This window comes from Podarcis raffonei, chromosome 14 (assembly GCF_027172205.1).
Source record: "Podarcis raffonei isolate rPodRaf1 chromosome 14, rPodRaf1.pri, whole genome shotgun sequence".
NCBI classification, from domain to species: Eukaryota; Metazoa; Chordata; class Lepidosauria; order Squamata; family Lacertidae; genus Podarcis; species Podarcis raffonei.
In genome coordinates, this window is record NC_070615.1 from 9,511,560 (window position 1) to 9,537,326 (window position 25,767).

General features: G+C 45.2%; 1 protein-coding gene across 6 annotated transcripts in view; it reads right to left on the minus strand.

The window, feature by feature from the left end:
- Window positions 1-24,834, minus strand: part of PPCDC (phosphopantothenoylcysteine decarboxylase) — a 58,437-nt gene extending 33,603 nt beyond the window's left edge. The window contains exons 1-6 of one of the 6 annotated variants that reach the window (XM_053365572.1): window positions 24,683-24,789; window positions 22,521-22,649; window positions 14,645-14,740; window positions 12,771-12,899; window positions 11,110-11,278; window positions 9,630-10,033 (exon numbers count right to left, since the gene is read on the minus strand). In XM_053365572.1, the coding sequence (XP_053221547.1) occupies window positions 9,948-10,033; window positions 11,110-11,278; window positions 12,771-12,899; window positions 14,645-14,740; window positions 22,521-22,643 (603 nt within the window). In that variant the 5' untranslated portion in view covers window positions 22,644-22,649; window positions 24,683-24,789 and the 3' untranslated portion in view covers window positions 9,630-9,947. Of the gene's footprint in view, window positions 1-9,629; window positions 10,034-11,109; window positions 11,279-12,770; window positions 12,900-14,644; window positions 14,741-22,520; window positions 22,650-22,917; window positions 23,115-24,682 lie in introns of those variants that run through there. The other 5 variants (XM_053365573.1, XM_053365570.1, XM_053365571.1 and 2 more) reach the window with 5 other exon arrangements.
- Between the last annotated feature and the right edge of the window lie 933 nt (window positions 24,835-25,767).

Sequence of the window (25,767 nt, forward strand, 5' to 3'; positions counted from 1 at the left end):
GGGGAAGGCAAGTAAACACCCCATAAGTAAATCAGGATAAATGCACTCATCATATAACCATCCTATAAACATACAGTGGTGCCCCGCAAGACGAATGCCTCGCAAGACGGAAAACCCGCTAGACAAAAGGGTTTTCCGTTTTGGAGGTGCTTCGCAAAACGAATTTCCTATGGGCTTGCTTCGCAAGACGAAAATGTCTTGCGAGTTCCTGCGGGGGTTTTTTCCTCCCCCCCCTTTTTCCCAAGCCGCTAAGCCGCTTATCAGCTGATCCGCTAAGCCGCTTATCAGCTGATCCGCTAAGCCGCTAAGCCGCTTATCAGCTGATCCGCTAAGCCCGCTAAGCCGCTAATAGCGCTAATCCGCTAAACCGCTAATGGGCTTGCTTCGCAAGACGAAAAAACCACAAGACAAAGAGACTCGCGGAACGGATTCTTTTCGTCTTGCGAGGCACCACTGTATAAGGAGGAGTGCTCAATAAAGACCAGATATAGGCCCCATCTGCACTAGACATTTAAAGCAGTACCATACCACTCTAAAATAGTCATCACCTCCCCCAAAGGATCCTGGGAACTGTAGTCTGTCAAGGCTGCTGAGAGTTGATAGGTGATCCCTGCTCCCTTCATAGAAATACATTTCTCAGAGTTGTTTTACAGTCAATTCTTCTTTTCTGGGAATTGCAGGGAATGTGAAGTCACCCTACCTCTCTCTGAATCTCAGAGACTGCCATCGCCTTTCTCCAACTATGGGAGAAGGTGGTACGGATGCCAACTTTCTACTCCTCACTCCCATTGGAAAGGGCAACGTGGGTGGCGGTGGTAAAATGAGCTGCAGACACAGGCAAGTAGATTTAAGGAGCAGCCTGTGGTATATGCACTGGTACTTTCACTTCCTCCCTCCCCTCTCAAGTTTCCCCATTTCACTAGGGTGCAGCTCTGCAAATGCAAAAACGTGGTATTGTTTTTTCAATGATGTAGCAAAGGGTGGAATTCTAACTCCAGAAGTAGGAAGAACACCAGACAGAGAGAGAGAGAGAGAGACAGAGAGAGAGAGAGAGAGACATGAGGCGCCCAAACATTAAATTCTAGAATCAGCAGAGATAGCTATTTGTTTTTTTTCTGTGTAGTTATTAGGAAGATTTCTAAGCATGCAAAACTCCCAGTTCATCTAAACCAGTGTTTCCCAAACTTGGGTCTCCAGCTATTTTTGGACAACAACTCCCATCATCCCTAGCTAGTAGGACCAGTGGTCAGGGATGAGAACTGTAGTCCAAAAACACCCAAGTTTGGAAAACACTTATGCAAAGCTATGCAAGCTTTGAGATTTTGCATTTCCCCTTCAGTACGGTATTTCATGCATTCCAGTTGTATTCCCACGTCTGTGAGAGCATCTTGTCACAGCTCAGACCCAGCTTGGTTACTCAAAAAAAGTGCTTCAGACCCAGATTCTGTAACCCATGGATGGTGGAACCCATTGTCCTCAAGATATGGCTGGACTACAACTCCAGCATCCCTGGCGACTGGACACGCGGGCTGTGAGCTAATGTGAGGTGGAGTCCGCCAACGTCTGAAGGACCACAAGTTCCTCACAAGTCCTGCTGCTACTGATAGCTGAGCTATCTTTGACCACACTTCCAGGCAGAACCACTAGATTTCAACAGGATTAGATAAATGCAGAGAACATGCCTATCAGTGGTATAGACAAGTTGCATCGTGTTCCTCCCTCAACTGTTACCCGTGGCAATCATTCCATCAGATTGGGGGGGGGTTGGTGCCGCAGGACCTCACCACTGTCTCTGCTGAAAAACAGCAATTTTCGGCTCCTCTCCAAAATTTTACCATTTCTGGTTCTCATCACAATATCTCTGTACCTAAAAAGTCACACCTGTGCTTGTCCCTCAGATTGTGAGTCTGAGGGCATGGTCTTGACTTTTTGATAGTTGTCGGCTACTTCAGGAGTCCCTTCTTGAGGCTGAAGAGTGGGGTGGGGAAAAAAATGTTCATGGTAAACAAACCGATGGTGATGATAGCCAAAAGGATAGTCTCCAAGTTCTGAGGCAGTGATATCTCCAAATACCAGTCGTTGGGAGGCAACAGTAGGGTAGGGTTATCACCTGCACCAGGGCTTCCTGTGAGAAACTGGGCGCTAGATCTGAATGGTTTGTGCTCTTAAATAAAAAGAGAGAGAGGCTGGAGCAGGCAACCACAGCAACGGAAGATTGAGATCAGAGGGTCAACAAGTGCAACCCAGCCTTCTCCCTTCTTCCACGTCGCCAGAGTTGTCTGTAATCACAGTCAGTTTCACTTCCTCCCCACACATTCGTTCCGGCTTGTGAAATCCGACAGCTCAACATTTCTGTCTGTTTATTCGGAATTCGGTCCCCCCAAGTTCAGCAGGACTTGCTCCTGAGGAAAGGTGCACAGCGCTGCAATATCTCGTTTCAGTTCCTCTTCGATCGCCCTTTCCAACCCGCAAGGCCCAAGTGCCTCAAACCACTTCTATTCTTGCATTTCCTGGCTTTGGCCACAAGACACCCACCCCCACGTGCCTGCGTCTTACAACAGCATCTAAGGGTGTTCCTAAGAATTAGGCTGCCAACTGCCAAGTCCTTTATCTGCTCTTCTTGTTTTCTTTACCAGTATTGTTTTTGCCGCAAGCTTGGAATCACGTATTTCGTTGATGAACGGCATCTAAAGGAGGAAATATGGACACTCCAGATAGACCAGATCAAAGCTGCATCCAGTCCACACATCCTGTTCCTCAAGGTAGCCAACAAAATCCATCCAAGGGAGGAGCCAATCCCCAGCAAGACTTTTCACAGGTATGCTATGGGATGGAAGTTTCCAGTTCTCCACATTTTGCAGCAAATTGCATAATGGTGTTTTTTTAAAAAATCCTCATGGAAATTCATCAGTAAATGCCTCCTAACTAACACATTTTTATATGAGGTGTACACATTTGTACACAAAGTGCACGCAATCAAATTTCCCACGTATAATGGATTTTGGTATGCTATTTTCACTAAAATCTTCATTTTTTTACACACACCCTCCCCAATACAGGCATTGTTTTGCAAATGTTGGCCGGGCAACTGCATCAAAATGATCAGAAATGTGCAAATGCTGGAGGGTAGCTGTGTTTCGATTCACATATTCCATCCGAAAGTGCAAATGTGATGGATTCAACATTGAATGTGAACTGAACTGACATCCTCCTCCATCCTTTAAGTACGACACCACTATCAGTATCGCTAAAAACGTCAATAAATCTTACAAATTGGAAATTTGGATTTTTAGTATAAGCATGCACACATGAAAAGGCACCAAGTGCCTGTGAGCTTTGATGGGTAGAGGGACTTATTTATTTAGAAGGAGGGGGCAGGGTGGTATATATATTAAAGTGGGGGGGGGATGTTGAGGGTTCTGGTTTTTTTCCCATGTACTGGAAAAATGTATAATAACTATTAACTAAATTCCCAGGTGTCAAAAAAGGTTATTTATGTAAGCCACTACTGCGGTCCGTGTTTCGTTAGCCCCAAAATGGAAAGCAAGCATGGTCCCAACCAAAGAAGAATGGCAACTTAAGTTGACAGAATATGCACAACTCACAGACTTAACATATAGAATAAGAGAACAAGAACATACGTTTAAAGAAGATTGAAAAACGTTTATTGAATACATGGAAAATAATTGTGCACAGCTGAAAATGCTGGTGGCATTAAGATAAATTCAACAGTGTAAATAAGTTTTGATGGATGCAATAATGGAAAGTGATTGGTATAGTTTTTTGTAAAATATGCAGGGATATAAGATATGCAAAATGAACCATGGAAAGAGAAGAAGGGAAATCATTGATTTCTTAAGGATGTAAAATGAGTACAGTGGTACCTCAGGTTACATATGCTTCAGGTTACATACGCTTCAGGTTACAGACTCTGCTAACCCAGAAATAGTGCTTCAGGTTAAGAACTTTGCTTCAGGATGAGAACAGAAATCGTGCTCCGGCGGCGTGGCGGCAGTGGGAAGCCCCATTAGCTAAAGTGGTCTTCAGGTTAAGAACATTTTCAGGTTAAGAACGGACCTCCAGAACGAATTAAGTACTTAACCCAAGGTACCACTGTATCTTAAATTGTAAAACAGAAAACTTAATAAAAATTAATAAAAACTATTAATAACGAAGATGCAAAAGCCATGCACACACATATCCTGATGTTCATTTGGGTGCATAGCTCCTCTGATGAGCAACAAAATATTTGACCAGCATGACATTCAGCGAAAAGCTCTCCACTACCATTTGTTCCACAGCAACGCAACTCAGGGCAGGGTAAAGAGGGCACCCAGGCACTTTCCTACACAGGTGCTGACCAGACCCAGGCCTCTTCAGCTTCAGCAAGGTTGTTGGCCTTGCATGCATTCAAGACCCGGGTGGACTAGAAGCCAGAGAGCCTCTGGGGTTCGTGGGTTATTATTCTAGGACGATGCTGCTGACTCAGTACTGCGTTCTCACAACATAAAAGACAGACTCCCAAGCTCTGTTCAAAGACTTAATTTGTCCTTAGCAAAGCAGGACAGGAGGCCTGGCAATGCATTAATTAAAACTCGGCTTTTTCCCATATACATAAAGGTCAACCCCGGGGGGAGATGCGGCCAGCTATTCATTACCACGTACCAAATGTGAAGTCCACATACCCTTGACAGATACATCATCTTCTCCAGTGATGATAGTGCAATAATAATAAAATAATTAATCACTTCTTTAATTATCACGAGCTTCCATAACACATTAGCCATCATAACCCTGCCCCGGGCAATCACAGCATGAGAAAGACTCTAATATTTATTTAGAACACCAGTCAATTTTTAGTTCCACTCATTTAAATTTATTTACTTTTTCATCCCTTCTTTCAATATAAAATATGGTCAAGGCAGCTTACAAATAAAAGGCAAATAATAAATTTCATTGACTTGATAATATTGTCCGTTACCACATAACTAACATCTTCCAGCTTCTTCAATCTGATCTCTTATTGTGAAAAGTTCATATCCATTGGCGACATAGCTGTCAACTTTCAGATTTGAAAATAAGGGATCAGTAGCCTCAAAAATAAGGGATCAGCAGCCTCAACTGTCCCAGGGACAGTCTACGGGACATCTAACAATCCGGGAGAGCAGCGGGAAGCAGCGCTGGAATAAGGGAATTTCCCGCAAAAAAGGGAAGGTTGACAGCTATGATTGGCGATATTCTCAAGGATTCTGCTTCCACAGGTGAGAGCCAGAGTGATGTTTTCCTTTCAAGCAGGTTTTTGTATTTATTCCTTACTCTAAACAAATTTTTCCTGACTACATAATTCAAGAAGCTCTTATATATTTCAGCTTTATCATACCATAGACATGCATGCCAGCCAAATTTTATATCGTGTCCTTCAAGATCTAAAATGTGTGCATTCTTCAACATTATCCACCACTTTAACTTTGTTTAAAGTTGAAGACAAGAAAAATGGGTTTGTGACACAAAGTTCACAATTTGAAAGGGAGCTTATAGAATCGTCAGGAAAGTTAATCTCCAGGATGTATAAATTATTGTTGGAGTGGGAGACAAAGGACGAGATGGTTAAGTCAGCTTAACTAGGTGAGAGACATAGGACATAATATAGAATTGAGTGTGCGGGAAAGGTTGTGGAAAAAGGAATTAAAATTTACAGCATGTTATACCCTTAACAGGAAACCAGTCCAACAGACCACTGTAGACAGTTTGGGTGGCAAAGCCAAAGCGCTCAGTGGAAGCCTGAGAACCTTAAGGACATACCAGGACCTTTCCCTGAATGTTCAGCTTTCATTGAAAATAATAAAGAAAGCCTCTGCCCCTTTTGTTTATGATGGTGAAAAGTACAATAGGGGAGTATTTCTATCCCATCCTTTGCTGAGAAGCAATTCAATTAAGGAACTCTAAACTACCTGTTCTGTCTGTTCTACAGCGATATCTTGCAACATATTCGTCTCCGAGTTGCTGGGTTGTCAGCCAAACAGAAAGTACCTTGAGTCACACCCACCTGCTTAGTGGGGTTAGTCTGGAACCGGTTTATCGAGACTGAAACACTTCATCTAAATGGGTCTTCAAGTCACATGACAGAGCACAAGTGGTCAACCCACATCATGTGACCCTGTACCAGAGCCTCTCTTGGAAAAGGCAGAGAAGAGAGCAACTAGAGCAGGCATAGGCAAACTCCCCCCTCCAGATGTTTTGGGACTACAACTCCCATCATCCCTGCCCACTGGTCCTGTTAGCTAGGGATGATGGGAGTTGTAGTCCCAAAACATCTGGAGGGCTGAGTTTGCCTATGCCTGAACTAGAGACTGCAGCCCAATGCACACTTACATGAGAGTAAGCCCCAATGATGCCCAGAGGGGCTTATTTCTGAGCAAACATGCACAGGATTGCACTTTTGAACAATTCAACTCATACAACGGATACGAGTGGCGGACACTTCCATGGAAAACTTACAAGAGCAATCGCATTCAAGATCAATCTCAGAGTTTTGCGGATGTGGGAATTTTTTGTGTGCACTGGGCAAAATTTGTTTTTGGGGTTGCCAGGCCTCCACCGTCGGTGGCAGGAGGGCAGACACGATGGGGCACATAATCCCTCAGTGACGAAGCGCGAGTAAAAGTGCACAGCTGCATGCTGTGTCTGCACTGCCATGCAACATGCAAAGCTAAGGAGTCTCCCAGGACTTTTATCTGCTTGGCCTCGCTGGGCATAGTGAGGCAAGCAAGCTTCTGTCAATATTTATAAATGCAGCTGGTCGCCAATCTGCAAGGCCAGTTTGCAAACATCCATGTTGCGCATGCAAATTGTCAGAAAGCACCACCTTCCCCTGGCCCTGAGCTTTGGATGGCAGCCATTGTACAATGCCTATAAAAACCCTCTTCGACGGCTCACGTTAGATAAACAGGCAGCAGCAGCGCTGCTGGAAACACCGTTGGTCCAGCCAATTCTGCCACATAAAATCCACGGTTGGTTTGGCTTAAAAGCAAAACACCACCACTAATGTACATAGGGAGAGAGGAACCGTTTTATACCAGGTGAGACTATTCGTCCATCTACCTTGACAGGCAGATTCTCCCCAGGAGACAGGACTTTCCCATCACCCCTTTTGTCCAAGATACCTTTCATTGAAGGTGCCAGGAATTAGAAAAAGGGACTCTTTGTATGCAAAATACTTACTCTACCTACTGAAATAATAGGAAATGTGTCTGGTCTTTTCTCCTATTTCCTGATCAAAACTGTCTTACTCCCCAAGCTACTAGCACCATTTTGGTGGTTGGGGGAGAATACGGACACAATGCAGGCACTGGGTTGGCTCAATGGAGCTGATAGCAGAGATGAGGGCGGGGTGATCATGAAGAGAAAACTGGTTGACACCCCTTGCCATGCCATTAAAGGTAAAGGTAAAGGTGCGCCTGCCCGTACGGGCCAGTCGTGTCCGACTCTAGGGTTGCGCGCTCATCTCGCTCAAGAGGCCGTGAGCCGGCGCCGTCCAAAGACACTTCCGGGTCACGTGGCCAGCGTGACGAAGCTGCAGCTGGCGAGCCACCACCAGTGCAGCACACGGAAACACTGTTTACCTTCCCGCTATAAAGCGGTACCTATTTATCTACTTGCACTTAGGGGTGCTTTCGAACTGCTAGGTGGGCAGGAGCTGGGACCGAACGACGGGAGCTCACCCCGCCACGGGGATTCGAACCGCCGACCTTGCGATCAGCAAGTCCTAGGCACTGAGGTTTTACCCACAGCGCCACCCGCATGCCATGCCATTGCTCCTGTCAAAATCAGAGGTTGTCTTCCAGGGGGAGACTGCATCCAACCATTTTGTCCCCAAAAGCACAAAGAAATATATGGCCTGTACAGTGGTACCTCTGGATGCGAACAGGATCCATTCCGTAGCCCCATTCGCATCCTGAAGCGAACGTAACACGCAACTGCGCATTACATCATTTTGAGCGTCTGTGCATGCGCGAGCGGCGAAACCTGGAAGTAACATGCTCCGTTACTTCCGGGTCGCCGCAGAGCACAACCCGAAAATATTCATCCCGAAGCTACTTCAACCCAAGGTATGACTGTATAGGCAAAGAAAGTTGTGTCTACGGCTCAGCTTCTCAATTGCTGCAGTGAACTGGGGAATTAATCCAGCAGCAAATTTAGAATACAGTGGTACCTCGGGTTAAGAACTTAATTCATTCTGGAGGTCCGTTCTTAACCTGAAATTGTTCTTAACCTGAGGTACCACTTTAGCTAATGGGGCCTCCCACTGCCACCACCACCCGATTTCTGTTCTCATCCTGAAGCAAAGTTCTTAACCCGAGGTACTATTTCTGGGTTAGCGGAGTCTGTAACCTGAAGCGTCTGTAACCTAAAACATCTGTAACCCGAGGTACCACTGTATACCAGGGTATCTTTTGTCCTCTCCTAGTTAAGGCAAAGCAGCAGGTCTTCTAAGAGTAGCTGGGTGGGGTGACAGTACAGTGATGATACTTTTGCCCCCACAAGTTCAGTATGGATCAGTGAGGGTCCTCAGTCAGGGGTTCAAGCCACTCAGGTCTTGGCTGGTGGAGGGAAAAAGGCACTGTATGCTTCAGGGCAAAGAACCCATTCTCCCTGGAATTCCCTGCCGTCTTCAGCTATGCCATCCCTGCAGCCTGAGAACCAAAGATTGAAGGCAAGAAATCACCCTCCACTGTTCCATCTAACTCCAATTGGTCATGGCTCTCTCAAGGCCACCCCTGCCCTGCCAAGCTGCCGACTTGAGAAACCAGAGGCTCTTTCTGGGCGCAAAGTTTGTGCTCCGTCTCCGAGAGATGATGACCTATGGTGAATCTCATGCCCTTAACCCCAGCCCTCCATCCCCACGCAGGAAGTAGTGTCCCTGCGACAAGCTGGAAGGCAAGGTGGGGAAACTACAAAGAGCTTTTTATCTGTAGGAAACGGACAAGGATCCAATGTTTCTCTTGTGCGTAGCAGTTCAAAGTTTGCCCTTCATGCGCCATGTACGTTTTGTACCAGGCGCTCCTGTTTGTGCAGAACCTGCTTTGGTTTTAAATGCACTCTAAGGACACGAGAGCAAACTCTGCTGTGTTTATGTGACAGGCCACTGACCAGGCAGGCCAGTCCACCGACCCCACCTGACATTGGCCCACCGGCAGGGATCAAAGGGATAGAGACGGGCCTGGAATGGATCTCCTCCCACCATCCAATCCCGGACTGCACCCCCCCCCCAACTCTTGTGTAACAAAGCTGTTAATCAATTGTGAGTGTTTGTTTAGCCCGTTTCTCAGCAAAGAAATTCCCAGGCCATCGCCCACCCCAGCCCCGAATCAAGGTGCCAAAAGCACTACACAGCGGTAGCGAACTTGACAAGACCTCTCCTGCAGAGGGTCTGTTTCCTTGCGTCTTTGATGTCAGCATTCCTGAGCGTCAGCGGACATGGGGAGCAGCAAAAGCTAAAGTCATAGGGCCCCTAAGCAGACTTACTGATGGAAGCCAAGCCCCAGGAAAGTTGTGAAACAGCTCCCATTCTAATCCTGTGAAATCCCTGGTGCAAAGGCTATACCTAAGAAGCCGTTATGAACCTCAACTACTGCTGCTCTCCTGACTTTTTATGAACACCCTCTCTTGTCTGCAAGGTAAATGCCACACCATTAAAACTGCCTGGCATATTGTGAGTTTACAACTCCCTCTTCAAGCTGGAACAAACACTGGGGTTGCAGAAAAGGAATTACAGAGGATTCCGCCCACCCAATCAAAACTCTCAAGTTCAAGTGCAGGAGGTCTCCAACCATGCAGAGGCAGAGCTGCCAGTAAGGATCCAGTTTTCATGGTCTTCACTTTCCCTCCCTGCTCTTTCTACCTAGACAGTCCCAGAAGGAGAAAGAAATGCTGTCCGTTCCTGGGGATCAGCTGTGTGCCGACAGGCCCCGCTCCGACAGGATCGCCTTTACTTTCGCCACAATGGTTGGCACTTCTGCCATGGCGCCACGACCTGTAAAGCGAGGACAGAAGCAGGGTGAGGCCAGTTCCTCCACAGGGAGAGATGGTTCTCTCCTCCAGCTCTGATCTCCAAGGCTGAATACACCTTCCTTTTGACCAGGGATGGGCAACCATGGCCCTCGAGATGTTGCTGAACTCCAACTCCCATCAACCTCAGCCAGCATGGCTAATCATCAAGGATGATGGGAGCCAGGGACGTCCAACAACAACTGAAGGACCACCTTTGAAATTATTAATCAGATAATCAAACTGATGGTGGTGATGATGGTGGCGATTAATTGAGCTTATATACCGCCCTATACCTGGAGGTCTCAGGGCGGTTCACAGAAAAGATCACAACATATACAATCAGAATAAAAACAACAACCCCCACCAAAAAACCCACCACGTTTTAAAAGGGCATAGGATCAAATCAACCAAAGGCCTGGTTAAAAAGGAACGTTTTTGCCTGGCACCTAAAGGTGTATAATAAAGGCGCCAGGCGAACTTCCTTGGGCAGAGCATTCCACAGACGGGGAGCCACTGCAGAGAAGACCCCGTTCTCATGTTGCCATCCTCTGGATCACTCAAAGAGGCGGCACACGAAGAAGGGCCTCAGAAGATGATTTCAGGGTCTGTGTAGGTTCATATGGAAAGAGGCAGTCCTTGAGAAATTGCGGTCCTGAGCCGTTTAAGGCTTTATAGGGCAAAACCAGCACTTTGAATTGGACCCAGAAGCTTAATTGGTAGCCAGTGCAGTCAGACCAGGATAGGTTTAATATGCTCCAACCATCTTGCTCCAATGACTGGCAGTGCAATCTTAGACATGTCTGCTCTGCGGGGTTCAAGGGGACTTACTCAGAGGTATATGCGTACAAGATTGCACTGTAAATATTGGAAGCTTTCTTCAAAAGAATGTGTAGCAATTTCTGGATGTTCCTGGAGTGACTCAAAGGAGCCCAGCAGCATCTTTGATACGCAGCATGGGAACCAGCCCACAGGGGCAGGGTTGCATACCTCCTGCCATGCCCATAATTTCATTTAAAGGGAAGGAAGGACGAAGGGAAAGTGTGCTGGCTATCTACCAACCTTCATCTCCACAGATGAGTTTCTTCACAATGCAAGGAACTTCCACATAGCCAAAGCTCTTGAGCCGATCCACCTGCTGAGCAGTGATGGGGTGCTCCCACATGGCGGTGTTCATGGCGGGGCAGAAGAGCAGCGGCTTGCTGAGATCCCAGGCGCGGATGACGCATGTCTGCAAAGGCAGGCAAAGCATTGGACAGCCTCTCTTGCCACATGGGTAGTGCATCTGCACAAATGCAAGCAAGGAAGGAATGGCCCATCCCATTCCTTGGCTGACAAACTAGAAATGACCACAGATGAGTCATGCTACTGTTCGCTGGGGCTTTGGGGCCCAAAGACCCCCAAAGCGATGAACACCATATTAATAAATTGGTTCACGACAATAGCTGAAAACAATTCATAATGGGGGCGGGAGAGAAACAGCAAAACAAGAATGAAATCTGAAATGTGAGTTGTATATCTGAATGCAGACAAGAAGGAAGTAACAGAGCTTAGTTGGGACATATCTCACTGAAAAGCTTGAGAAATTAAAGCAAAGTTTTCGACTGGCATCTAAAAGCCAACAAAGGTAGGCACCTGAGACATGGAAGTCCCAGAGCTTGGGTGTCACCACAGAAAAGGCCCTGTCCTGAATAGCCCCCACCCCAGAGTCGTCTTCATCTTAGTGTGACTCAGAGTAGACCCACTGAAAATAATGGTGCTATGTTAGCCATGCCCATTAATTTCAACGTGTCTACCCTGAGGATGACGAACGCTGGATACAACCAAAGTGCAGGCAGGTACTGATGCAGGTACTGTGCTGGCTGGTACTGATGGGAGTTGAAGACCAAAACATCTGGAGAGCACCTGGTTGGGGAAGGCAGGCTTGGGGCTTTTAAGGGTCAAAACAAGAACTTGGAAGTATTGCCTAGAAACATGGTATTAAACTCACAGGATGGAATTCAACTACACTAGACCTACTGAAATTAATGGCTCTAACTTAGCAACGTTCATTCATTTCAGTGGATCTACTTGGAGTCAAACTTAGCTGAACACTACTCATAATCATCATGTAATCATTAGTACCCGAAAGATCGTCTCACCCCATATATACCCAATTGATCGCTGTTCTCTGTAGCTGAGGGTCTCCTGCAGATTCCATCTAATCAGGAAGTGCTTTCCACACAATGTAGGAACTGGGCCTGTACAGTGGTGGCCCCTTCCTTTTGGAATACCCCCCCTTAAAAAGGCACCATCTCTATTGCCTCTCCAGTGCCTACAGAATACTTTCTCTTTTAACAAGCCTTTTAAGTAGAGATCTTTCCCAGTCTGCACCTGTATCGGAAATGTTTTGCAATATGTTTTTGCTGTTTTATCTCTTGTTGTTTACCATCCTGAGCACCTCAGGGAAGGGCAGAATATAAATTTAATAAAATATTAATTGCATTAAAGGAATTTTGATGATGAAATGGGCACACAGGCAAAGAACAAGGGCATGGAGGTATGAATCTGAAGCAAATTCTTTAGTTTCTTTGCAACACATTCTAGGATTTCCAGTTCAATACAAGAGAGTGTAAACCTGAGCCTCAAGCAAATGGACAGAAACAGAAGCTTGGCAGATACAGGCAGGCATCAGTGATGGGGACATCTGCATGAAGCATCAGGCGAAGCTTGCAGAAACTCACCAGTAAGTTGTCGCAGAGGCCATTGGCCATTTTGGCCAGGGTGTTTGCATCCAGAGGAGCCACCAGCAAAAGGTCAGCCCAGCGCCTCAGGTCAATATGCAGCACAGGATCCTCACGCTTTTTCCACAGCTGCAGAAAATACCCTCAAATCAGTGAAATCACCTGGTATGTTTAAGTACATTATATGCACAACACACTAACAGACACTAAGCCCCACTGCATCTTGCAAGATATCTGAAGGTTATGTGGAATGTTTAGGGGCAAGGGAAATTCTCACCTTAGAAAAATGCAGAACAGAGACAAAAGGACAATACGAGTGGACTCTCCGTGCCCTCATCACAACAAAAAGACTGATACTGATGAATTGGAAAAATAAAAATGCAGCTCTCTTCTACAGTATGATTGAAGACTTATACAAACTCGCAACGTGTGAACAACTTGCATATAAATGCAGACTTGCCATGGACAAATTCAATGATATTTGGAATCCATTCTTACAAATACAGTAATAGGTTAAGATCTGGTGAAGTACAATAACAACTTTGTAAAGTATACAGTTTTGGGGGTTTTCCCCCTACTTTACTTTCCCTTCTACATGAGTGCTGTTTCTCTTTTTCTCTCTTTTATTTACGTCCCACCATGTTTAGTGCACATATAATTAGGTACTTTTTAACTTTCAATCAAGATGAAATTTAAAAAAGAAAAAGAAAAATGCAGAACAGAGACAAGACACCCCTTCTCTCTCTCTCTCTCTCTCTCTCTCTCTCTCACACACACACACACACACACAGAGAGAGAGAGAGAGAGAGAGAGAGAGAGAGAGAGAGAGAGAGATATTCCACTGAGGGTGGACACCTCCATCACGTAGAACATCCTGTGCTCTGTAAAGTTGACATGGTACAATTAGACCATACTTGCAATTCAAATAATACCAGATGGGCAATGCAGGACACTCTGCCACCTGCCCCGAAGGAAAGCAAATTCCAAAGGTGAATTCTGCAACCTGAGAAAGTTATTATCCTTTTGCAGAACACTGTCTACATAAATGGGAATTGGGGTGCAAACCAGATCCCCTTTCAGCCAAAGCTCTATCTGGGAGCCCGGATCTGCTGCATGCAAAGAATCGCATGAGGGAGGCAGCACGCTAGCTCCAACCCCTCCATCGCTGACCCTGTCGCCCTCCAAGAGTTGGAGGGCTAAATGTAGAGAGACTGCCCTACATTTAGTTTCTTTGCAACACAAGGTAGAGGATTCTCAGGTGATTTGCAACTCTGAACTTCCAGGGTCCTCAATCATGCAGGGAATCTCCACACACTGAAAGGGTTGCCGGCTGCAAAGGGATGCCCTTTCAATATGGGAAGGTGCTTAAACCCGAGAAAGGGATGCAATCAAGAGCGTAGAGGCAATGGGCTCCTCTCCTCTCTCTCCCTCATCATGCGAGGCCTGAACACCTGAAGACGCAAGCAACACTTTGCTCTTTACAAGAGCAAAGGTGTGCAGGCAGGACACTCGCAGCCCTGCAAAGGCTGGCATGAAGTGTGGCAAGGAGCTTCTGAGCAGCCTTTTGGGGGTGGGCAGGAATGAATTGACAGTCTTGTTTTCTCTACTTCCCTCCCACACTCTTAAAAAAAACCAGTATGCTTCATTTTTTAAAAAGGATGCTGACTTGGGAGAGGTGCTGTAGAGAATGTGCTCTGCCCTACACATGCTAACATCTCCAGGTAAGACTGTGAGAGAACCCTGCTTGAAATCTTGCAGAGCTGCTGCCGGTCAGAGTAGGCAATACTAAGTCAAATGGAGACCAGTGGTCTGACTCAGTATAGGACAGCTTTCTATGTTCCTAACTGAAAAGTTAAGTGGCATTGAACACCAACCTGCCATTCATCAGAATCGCTGTAGAGGGTCACAGGGACCTCCTGGGGGTTATAGAAGTGCTTTGCGTTCTCGGTAGTCACCACCCGCACTTCCACCTGGAAAGAAAAAAGCGGGGGTGGGGAAAGCACGGAGAAGGAGGAAAGAAAAGAAGCCATTCAAGATTATTTATTTATTTATACATACATACATACATACATACATACATACATACATACATACCCTCCCCAGCCACTCTGGGCAGCTTCCAAAAAAATAAAAAATAAAATACTGTAATAGATCAAACATTAAAAGCTTCCCTAAACAGGGCTGCCTTCAGATGTCTTCTAAAAGTCTGGTAGTGGTTGTTCTCTTTGACATCTGATGGGAGGGCGTTCCACAGGGCGGGCGCCACTACCAAGAAGGCCCTCTGCCTGGTTCCCTGTAACTTGGCTTCTCGCAGTGAGGGAACCGCCAGAAGGCCTTCGGCGCTGGACCTCCGTGTCCGGGTAGAACAATGGGGGTGGAGACGCTCCTTCAGGTATACTGGACCAAGGCCGTTTAGATAGAGTTTAACTCTTTTGAAACTTAAGTCTTATTTGTACTCCACTGAGCTAGTGGAGGTGTAGTCAGATAGGGCCACAGAACCAGATTCCAAGCGAAACACACCTGAAAAGTTAATTCCCATCAGCCTTACAATTAAGCACTCGCCTGACTAGGTAGGTGAAAAGGAACTGGCATTCAGGTGAGGGATCAGGCTGAAGGAGGAGCAATGGAGCAGCACCCCAACCCTCCCTCTGTGCACAGCAAAGAACTGCTGACGAAGGGATGGCATTCTCCATGCCTCTTCAGACAGTCCCCAGCAGACGAGAACATTTCTCTGCAGGTTAAATCGCTTCTGTGGACTTGGTTCCAAGGCGGATTGAAATCACAGCGGGCCAGGGTTAGAGAACCATTTTCATACCTTCTGGGGGCCACGTGCCAGTAGTGAAGAAGACCAGAGGTGAAAATAGGCACAGAGACAAGTGTGAGTGTTGGCTTTATCTTTGTACGGTAGGCTAGTCTCAACATATTCCACCTAACACCCAGACAAGCAAGAAGCGTGAACAGAGTTTGAGGACACATTCCAGCAGTAAAGGAGGGTGAAAAGCAAAGCCAGAAACGAAGGTGGCTGAGGAAAGTGTTTGGTAGGGAGAGTCCTAGAAGCCCAACAGAGATGTCTGGAGGGCAGGATTTGGCCCCTGGGCTGAGGTTCCCCCTGTAGACAAATGGCAAATATGTATAAGCTTGTGACCATGATAGAAACGTAGCACAAAAGAACAATATGTCCATGAAAGACGAAATAAGTACAGTCATACCTTGGCTTAAATGTGCTTCAGGTTGAGCGCTTTCGGGTTGCACTCCGCGGCGACCCGGAAGTAACGGAACATGTTACTTCCGGGTTTCGCCGCTCGCGCAGATGGTCAAAATGAAGTCACGTGCATGCACAGAAGTGGCGAATTGCGACCCGCGCAGACGCGCGTTGCGTTTGCTTCTGAATACTAACGGGGCTCCAGAACGGATCCCGTTCGTATCCAGAGGTACCACTGTATATGAAAGACTACACTGTACTAAAGCATAAGATGAATATGACTAATATATACAATTATGAATGCATGAGATTGCATAATGCAGAAAGAACAGTAAATTGAGGGACAGGACAGCACAGCACAGTATATTTTCCAAAAACAGCAACAAGTTGAATACTGCCATCCTTCATTGCCACCTCCTATACTGGTACAGAATCTTTCTAAGGCTCCCATGGTTACTTGGGAATAAGTCCCAATAAGGTGAATGAGACTTATTTCTCTGAGTATGCATGTATAACATCACACTATAAATTCCTAGTTGTTCTAACAGCCCGCGATTTTAACATAAATATCTAGAGAAATGTATAGCTACCATTCAAGAGCAAACCTAAAGAAGAAGGAGAAAGATTCATGTGGGTCTCAGGTAAGAAGTAGTGAAACACAGAAGTGGTCCTCTGGTGAAAACTAGTAAAAATCTGAAAACAGGTCTCATTCCAAAGAATCAGAAGGAAATGGAATGCCAAAAAGGAAGCAATCAGGACTGGAGAGAAAAAAGAAACAAAACATTCAGTCCTAGAAAACAGAAGCTTTCCAAGAACTACTCCAGTGTAAACATTACCCGGGGCATGTATAATAAGCAAGAGGGGAAATCAAAACATGAAGCCCCTTTCTCCTCTGTAAGAGAAATGGCAAAAAACTGGAGTCCAGAAAAGACCCTCCCCAAAACTGCCTTAAAAACCAAGTGAGATCTGGTGAATAAATGACTTCTCCTTTTCTATACTTCCCTTTGTCTATCTTTCTCAACCCTCCCATAAGTCACTTTCCCAATTAAAATTCATTTCTGTATAGATCAGAGTTGGGGAAGCTGTGGCTGGACTCCAACTCCCATCAGCCCCAGCTAGCACAGCCAACGATCAGGGATGATGAGAGTTGTAGTCCAACATCTACAGCTCAATTGCCAGGCTATGAAAATTTTGCAACATCATTTAGACCAGCCTTCTCCACCCTCCGGCCCTTCGGGCGCTGCTGGACTAGAACCCCCACCAACCCCAGACAGCAAGATCAATGGCCAGGAATGATAGTTGTTGTTACTCAACAGTATCTGGAGACCACAGGGCTGGGGGGAAACTGAATTGGACAAGTTTCCCTTTGTTTGCTTAAAGCAGGGAGACCGGCACATTATAGGTGTCTTATCAGGGAAACATTCCAGGCCAAAGCCACGAAGATTTCCCAGCTGCTGCCGACCAAAGAGAATGTACAATATTGCTGTTGTTGTTCATCCTAGTCCATTATTTAATGGCGGAACAGGGCCAATGAAAGCCATTAATCAGCCTCCCTTGCATTCCAGCATCAAGGTCGAGGGAGGCTCAGCTCTGCTATCCAAGATGGAATGTAATCATGACTGTTGATGAGCAACATTCTGGACGCAGGAAGCCTTTTTTCTTCCCAGTACGCCAGAATCCAAAGAACCAGATGGACTTTCTTAGACTGCAATCCTATAATCAAATAGTCTTTATATTGTGGAGAGAGAGAGAGAGAGAGAGAGAGAGAGAGAGAGAGAGAGAGAGAGAGAGCACCCCCTGGATTGCAAAACAACGAGTCTGATGGCACATTACGGCAGCGATGAAAAAACTGTGGCACTCCAGGTATAACTGGACTACAACTCCCATCATCCCAGGCCATTGGTCAGGCAGGCTGGAGCTGACAACAGTTGGAATTCAACAACTTCAGGAGGGTTGCAGGTTCTAATCCCTGGATTAAGGCATTTCCTGAGGTATTATTTTGTATACATGAAAATTTATCCTCAGTCTCTGCAGGCAGTTCTGCACAGGAACGCTTCCTAGCAGGTAAAAAATTAAGCAGCCACTGGAATCATAGCTCAACAGGAGCCATCTTGAATCAACTGACAATGTATTTGGTTTTCCCATCGGTCTTTAACTGCAAACGTTTATGCTAGTCTTCGCCAACCTGACACTGTCCAGATTATTTCAGACTACAGTGGTACCTCGGGTTAAGAACTTAATTCTTTCTGGAGGTCCGTTCTCAACCTGAAACTGTTCTTAACCTGAGGTACCACTTTAGCTAATGGGACCTCCTGCCACCGCTGCACGGTTTCTGTTCTCATCCTGAAGCAAAGTTCTTAACCTGAGGTACTATTTCTGGGTTAGCAGAGTCTGTAACCTGAAGCATCTGTAACCCGAGATACCACTGTACAACTCCCCTCAGTTCCAACCAGCACACGGTGACTGGGGCTGATGGGAATTGTAGTCCAAAATGTTTGGAGGGCACCAAGTTGGCTAAGGATGTTTTATGCTAGCATAAGCAGAAAAAGGGCTTCATTTAGAAAAATCTCTCTCCTGCTTCCTTCTCAAACAAAAAAACCCTTCTTATTTATCTAGGAAATGACCTTTATGTGTCTTCTGGTGTATTATCTGGGAGGTGAGGGAAAGAGGGAGTTTGAGATGATGCACACAGGTGTATTAGGAGGTACCATCTCAAAATAGCTATTCCCCATTCTCACTCTTATAGGAATGAATGCCTCTTCTAAGATAATGCTTGCCCCCTACTGTTTTATAAGTACTGTACTTGTCTTTAAAATAACTTTTAAAAATGAAATTTGTTGCCATATTAATTGGGGGGATGGGAGCTTTTAGTTAAACATGGTTTCCATGTATTAACTAACAAGCAAACTATTATACCTCTAGAAACTATACAACCCTCTTTGGACTGTGAAAGTATTTTTAAGGGCAGGGATTCACAATGCCACAAAAGGATTTCACTGGTGTCCCTGGACTTTTCATTACTTTTTAAAATTAAGTTTTCCCTCACACAAGTCCCCACTAGATAATCTGTGGTAAATTGTATAAATTTGTGCAATTGGTGTACCATGAGGTGGGTGCACTATATTTAATTGGGGGAAGTTAGCGAGAGCGGATCCACTGCATTATAAATTGGTGGTACTAAGTGGTAGGTCTGCTACAAGGGGCAACCACAAATAAGTTTTTGTGTGGAAGACCTCTGAGCGCCATTCAATTCTGGCTCTCAGACACCGTTCCTAAGCGTCAGAAATCTTCAATTCTAAATGTATGTCTTTTGCACTGTTATAAGTGTTCTAATGCTTCTTGGGAGAAGGGCAATGACAGGCCTAGACAGCATCTTGAGAAGTAGAGACGTCACCTTGCCAACAAAGGTCCGTATAGTTAAAGCCATGGTTTTCCCAGTAGTGATGTATGGAAGTGAGAGCTGGACCATAAAGAAGGCTGATCGCCAAAGAATTGATGTTTTTGAATTATGGTGCTGGAGGAGGCTCTTGAGAGTCCCATGGACTGCAAGAAGATCAAACCTATCCATTCTGAAGGAAATCAGCCCTGAGTGCTCACTGGAAGGACAGATCCTGAAGCTGAGACTCCAATACTTTGGCCACCTCATGAGAAGAGAAGACTCCCTGGAGAAGACACTGATGCTGGGAAAGATGGAGGGCACAAGGAGAAGGGGGCGACAGAGGACGAGATGGTTGGATAGTGTTTTCGAGGTTACCAGCATGAGTTTGACCAAACTGCGGGAGGCAGTGGAGGACAGAGGTGCCTGGCGTGCTCTGGTCCAGGGGGTCACGAAGAGTCGGACACGACTAAACAACTAAACAACAACAACAAAAGTGTTCTAAGTTCTCAAAAATAAAATAAATATGCATAAATGTACACATATCTAAATATATAAACAATGTGTCTGAAACAGTACAGGAGAGCAATCCTGAAGCCATTTTGACTCTCCGAATGACCTCAGATATTCCTCTGCAGTAAAGGAGGCAAATGGGGACAGCCTTCCCATTGTCTTTTCACTTACAAATCCTGTTTTAAGGGCATATTTGTGTATGAATAGGGTGAGCCTGTGACCCGGATTTAGGAACTAAAGTATCCATCACAAAAGAATGGCCAGGCTGCCCAGCGAATATTATCAAGTATCCTGGCAGACAGGATTTAAATACGATAAATCCGATATTCTTTATTGTCATTGTCCCATACAGAACAACAAAATTGAAAAAATCTACGCCAGACATTCAAAAACCAACAAGCCCACTATCCCTGCTATTTCCGTTGTAGATGCCTCTTATTATGTATGTATGATGATTTTAGGGTGGTCTTTGGCTAAGGGGATTGGGCAATGTCAAAAGTCTTTAAAGGTTCCTACATACTTTTGTTCAGGGTCTCTCCCTCCTTGGAAGGGGAGGGAACTCTGTTGCAACAGAAAAATAAATATCTGCCTTGCTTTCCACTGGATCCTGCCTCCATCTATTTTTCTCTGACCGATCATGGACTTGGGGGACTCCGAGTCCCATGGGGAGTTGGGCAGCAAACACCGAAACCCCAATTTTTATATCAGTACCAAGCTGGAATCTTGCACACCTCTGGGTTTAATGGCACAATTCTCCTGTTGGATGCAAAGTGTCCTGTGTTCATTTAATAAACAAGGCTTTTACAAGAAAAGACACATGCATGAAGGAAAGAACAAGGCTACCAGCTGCCACTAGGAACAATGGCTTTCTTGCCTAGCTTACAGACTCCCCACGGGCCTCTGGGTGCTGACAGTGAGAACAGGATAGGGGACTAGGTTGGCCTGATCCAGCAGGGTCATCTTATGTTTTTAAGGCCCTGGAGTAAAGACAGGTCACACCTCAGTGGAAGGGCCACAGCTTGTTTTACATGAAGAAGGTCTCAGGTTCATTCCCCAACATTGCCTGGTGAAAGGATCAGTTAGCAAATGATGGGAAACACTTTGTCTGCATGAGATCCTGGAGACATAAGGGACATAAATTGCTTGGCCTGGGGTAAACCAGCTTCCTATGCAAACAATACATTTTTTATAGTGCTTAAGGCGCCATCAGACTTTTTTGTGTGTGTGCTAGTTGAGGGTTGTATTTCAAGCAAATATTTGGAGTAGTAACTCATGAACCGAGTCCCTCTCATGAGCTACAGTTGTCAGCCATGAATGCAGGCATCTCTAGTAACTGCAATTAGCAAAGGATTCTTGAAAGTTATATTACAACAAAGGCACCAGGAGAGCAATGAAATTTCTCAGATGAAGTACAGTACACCTCTTCCAAAAGATGTGGTCTAGCATCCATTCAAATGGAACGCAAATCATCTTAGATGGGCATAAATAGGCTCACAGGTTACTGCAAAAGCCAGGGCTGTAACCTGAGCCTAAAGAGGGGGAAAAACACAACTTATTAAACCCACTCAGCCTTGGCTAACAGTGACATCTACCGATCAGAGGCATTACTACATACAACAGTTCAAGGGATGATATAGCGGCAAGCATGTCTGTTCCCATGAAACCTCCCAACTCTATTCAGAGTAGCCTTCCTAAACCTGAACTGCATGAGGTGTAACTTGACAGAAAATCCTGGGATCTGGATACCTTAAGGCATGGGTAGGCAAACTAAGGCCTGGGGGCTGGATCTGGCTCAATTGCCTTCTAAATCTGGCCCGCAGACGGCCCGGGAATCAGCTTGTTTTTACATGAGTAGAATGTGTCCTTTTATTTAAAATGCTTCTCTGGGTTATTTGTGGGGCATATGAATTCATTCATTTTTTTTCCTTCAAAATATAGACCGGCCCCCAACAAAGTCTGAGGGACAGTGGCTGGCCCCCTGCTGAAAAAGTTTGCTGACCCCTGCCTTAAGGGTTGCTTTATCCTGTGCCTTCTGATCAACATCAGAGGCCCTGTTCTGTCACTGGGATATGATCTCTGGCCTCTGCCATTATTATTAATTACCTGCCCTTCACCCTGAGGTCCCAGGGCTGGTTACAACAATTAAAACACAACATTAAAAACAGTTTAAAACAACTTACAATCACAGGAAATCAAGTGGGTCCTAAAATATACATCTAAAGTTTCAAAAGTCAGGGTAAAGAGCCTGTGGTCTAAGGACTGCTTTGCATGTGTACTTAAAAGGAAGAAGGTCACCAATCCAGATCAGAGGATCCTACTATCCTGCTGAGGTTACTGGTGGCTGAATTTGCTTGCTTTCCTCTTCCTTCACAATTTATTTTGTATCATGTTAGTGAGTCTGCAGGTAGGGGACTACAGTATCTTTCTTTTAAACTCTACAGAGCACTTCCAAACAATTTTAGACATGTTACAGGCACTAATCAAGAACAATAGGTAGATGAGGTAAGTTCTTTTACATAGTGCCTTGAGAAACTCTTTGCCTAATTATTAAGTCAGTTTGTGCCCAATGCAAAAGGACACAAAGAAAAAGAAGCAATGACCCATTGTAAATACAAAAGCCAGCAATTTACTCACATCAGCCCAGGTAACAACTACTCACCCCAGGTATCTTTAGAAGCTCTGATACAAGAATAGGCAACTTTAAAGCAGCCACACTTCCAGTAACACCAACAAGGATGTGAGTGTTCTTCTGCATGGGATCCATTTCAATCTTGGGAACCATCACATTCTGTATGCAAACAAGGAAAACATGGGACTGTTGTTGCTTTCAAACATCATTTCAGGAATCTGTGTAGGGCCAGATTTTGTTTATTTATTTCCTTGATTCCGTGTATGAATCGCTTCACATAAAATATATGAAAGGATATTTTACTTTTAGTAAGAACATCATCAACAAAAACAATTCCATATGAAAAAACAACTCCATATATACAACTAAAAGCAATTCCATATGCAAGGACAAGTTCCAATACAGTGGCATAAAGGTTTCCATTTACCTGTTGAAAAAGGAAGGTCTTCAGTAGGGACTGAAAAGACAATAGAGACAGTGCCTATCTGGAGGGAGTCCCAAAGGGTATGTACTACCACGCTAATGGCCCAATTCCTATATTGTATGGAATGGACCTCCTGATGAGATTATATCCTGTAGAGCACAGTAATCTATTGGATATAATAAGGGATGAGCTGATCTTTTAGGTATCCTGGTCCCAAACTGTATACCGCTTTGTATACCAGAACCAACAGCTCAAACTTAGCTTGGTAACTAATTGGCAGCCAGTGCAATTCTTTCAACAGCAGTATAGCACAATGTTGACAGTCAGCCCCAGTGAGCAGTTCAGACACTGCATTCTGCACTAGCTGCTGCTTCTGGGTCAACCTCAAAGGCCAGCCCCACATATAGCACACTGCAGAAATACAACCTGGAGGTTATCAGCACATGAACAACAGTGGATTCGATGCACAATGACTTACTAGTTACTTTCCTACAGAAAATGCCAATTCAGGACCAAACACAGGCTAAGCAATCTCTGAAATGGCAGGTGTGTATAGGAGAAGGAGAGTGATGGGACTGCAGGACCTCTCCATGTAATCTGCTGAACGATCAGGAATTTTTGGCTGCTCTCTTTTAAATCTTTCCATTCAATCTTTCCAGTCCATTCCAATAACTCCATAACTAGGATAATATCCAGCTCATTAAAGACATACAAACTTTAGAAAAATACATACCTGATGAATGTACTTATCAGGCTTGAACATTGAAGCATGGTACTCCAGCGAATGGACAAAAGCTGACATGCCACATTTGTGCAACTAAAGGGAATTCTAACCCCCATATTTTCTAGAATGTGTGGCAGTGTTAGAAACTCAGAAATATAAACTGGGCACCAAAAGGATGTCTAGTTGTCATTTGGGGGCAAAATGGACTGACTGTGGTTGAATTATCTTTTCAACATGGGAACATTGCCTTGCAAATCAGCCAACGAAGGGTGCAAACCATGTCAACTCAGAAGTAATTCCCATTGAATTCAGAGGGGCTTACTCTTAGGAAGACGGGTTGAGGATTACAGGTAAAAGTGCCACTCTCCTTAAAGCCTCTTCACTCCTGCAGGAGAAGAGAGGAACCAGGCAGAGGGCCTTCTTGGTAGTGGCACCCGCCTTGTGCAACGCCTTCCCTTCAGATATCAAGGAAATAAACAGCTATCTGACTTTTAAAAGACATCAGAAGGCAGCGCTGGCTCGGGAATGTTTTAATGTCTAATGTTTTACCATTTTTTTAATGTGCTGTAAGCCGTCCAGAGTGGCTGGGGAAACCCAGCCAGATGGGCGGCATATAAATAATAAAATTGTTATTAAGTGACAATATAGCACTCCCAGTCTTTATTACGCCTTTCAGCAGCCACGCCATGTGCACACGGCGAGGAATACATGTGTATGTATATATGCATGTCAGGGCGTGTTTGATCCGAGGATGGATCAAATCCCCAGGTAACCATTATCTTGGCCCGACCCCTCCCTCTCTCAGTCTGGCCTACCTCACAGGGCTGTTGTTCGTGAAACCCAGGCTGCGATCCTAACCGCGCTGCTCTGGGAATCAGTCCCACTGAATTCAAGACGTTGTTAGGATTGCAGCCTAAAACGGGGGGTGGGGTGGCGAGGAGAGAACGGGGTACGATGCCCTCAGCCTCCTGGAGGAAATGCAACTAACATTAAAAAGCATATAAATAAGCAGCGACTCTCGATCTTCCCTTCCCCCAAACTCACCTGAGGGAACGAGTCGTCGTCGGAACCTTTCAGCGAGGGACGCAGGAGCACGGACACTAATGGAAAAGGACCTTCCGCTTCCTAGGCGCATTTATTTGAGCGGTACTCGGAAAACCACTTCTGCTTCCTTCCATAGACTTACTGGACAGAATGACGAACTGTGCGGCTCAACTTCCGGTTCCTTTCCAGAACGAATGTAACCATAGACTTAAAAGTAGAGTGGCGCGCAAGCGTCAACTTTTACTCCTCCATTCCCCCCCTCCCCCAGGATAGAGGAAGCCGGAGATCCTCATGGCATTTAATGGATGATTCCAGGATTTAGGAGATTTTTTTTAAAAAGGAAAGAAACAAATCAGCCAGGTGTTGTATCTCTTAATCCCAGCATCTCTAAGGGCAGCCTGCATAGGACATAGGAAACCCACAACTATTTTTAGTTAGTTACTGGTTTTTTTACTCGCAAATTTGCAAATTTAGCAAAGAAACAGAAATTAAATAAAAAATACTATTTAAAAACTGCTGATAATAACAAAAACATAGCAATCATCTGCTCACAAGCTGAATGCAATAATCATCAGTACATACGTCTTAAGTTACTATAAGCCCTCCAAATGCCTATTAATTCTGTTCCTGCTCACAATCCATCTTAAGACTGAGACCAATGCAGACTTTATAGCTTTAACACCAAACCAGTCTCCCCCCCCCCCGCCCTCACCTCCTTTCTTAACACCAGGCTTTGATGAAGGGCTTCTGTAGAACTCAGACATCTGTTCACTATTTTGAGACATTTTAATTAGCCGAATAAAGGTATTGAGCTACTATGGGTGCCATTGCCATTCTAAGAGGAGGGAGGTGTTCATTATGAGTTCCGGCACCTTTTTTTCTAGAAAAATAGCACTACTGAAAACAGAGCATTTTAGTGCTAGTTATCTGAACAAACTCTTATGTTCCCTGAACTGCCTTTATTGAGCTGCATTTCCAAGTGATGTCCAGTGTAGTCTTGGATGGCTGCTACAACAAGGTCCCGCATGCAGGCAGACTTCCTGAAACCTTTGTTCACACAAGCAGGTGGGTACACCTTTGCAGAA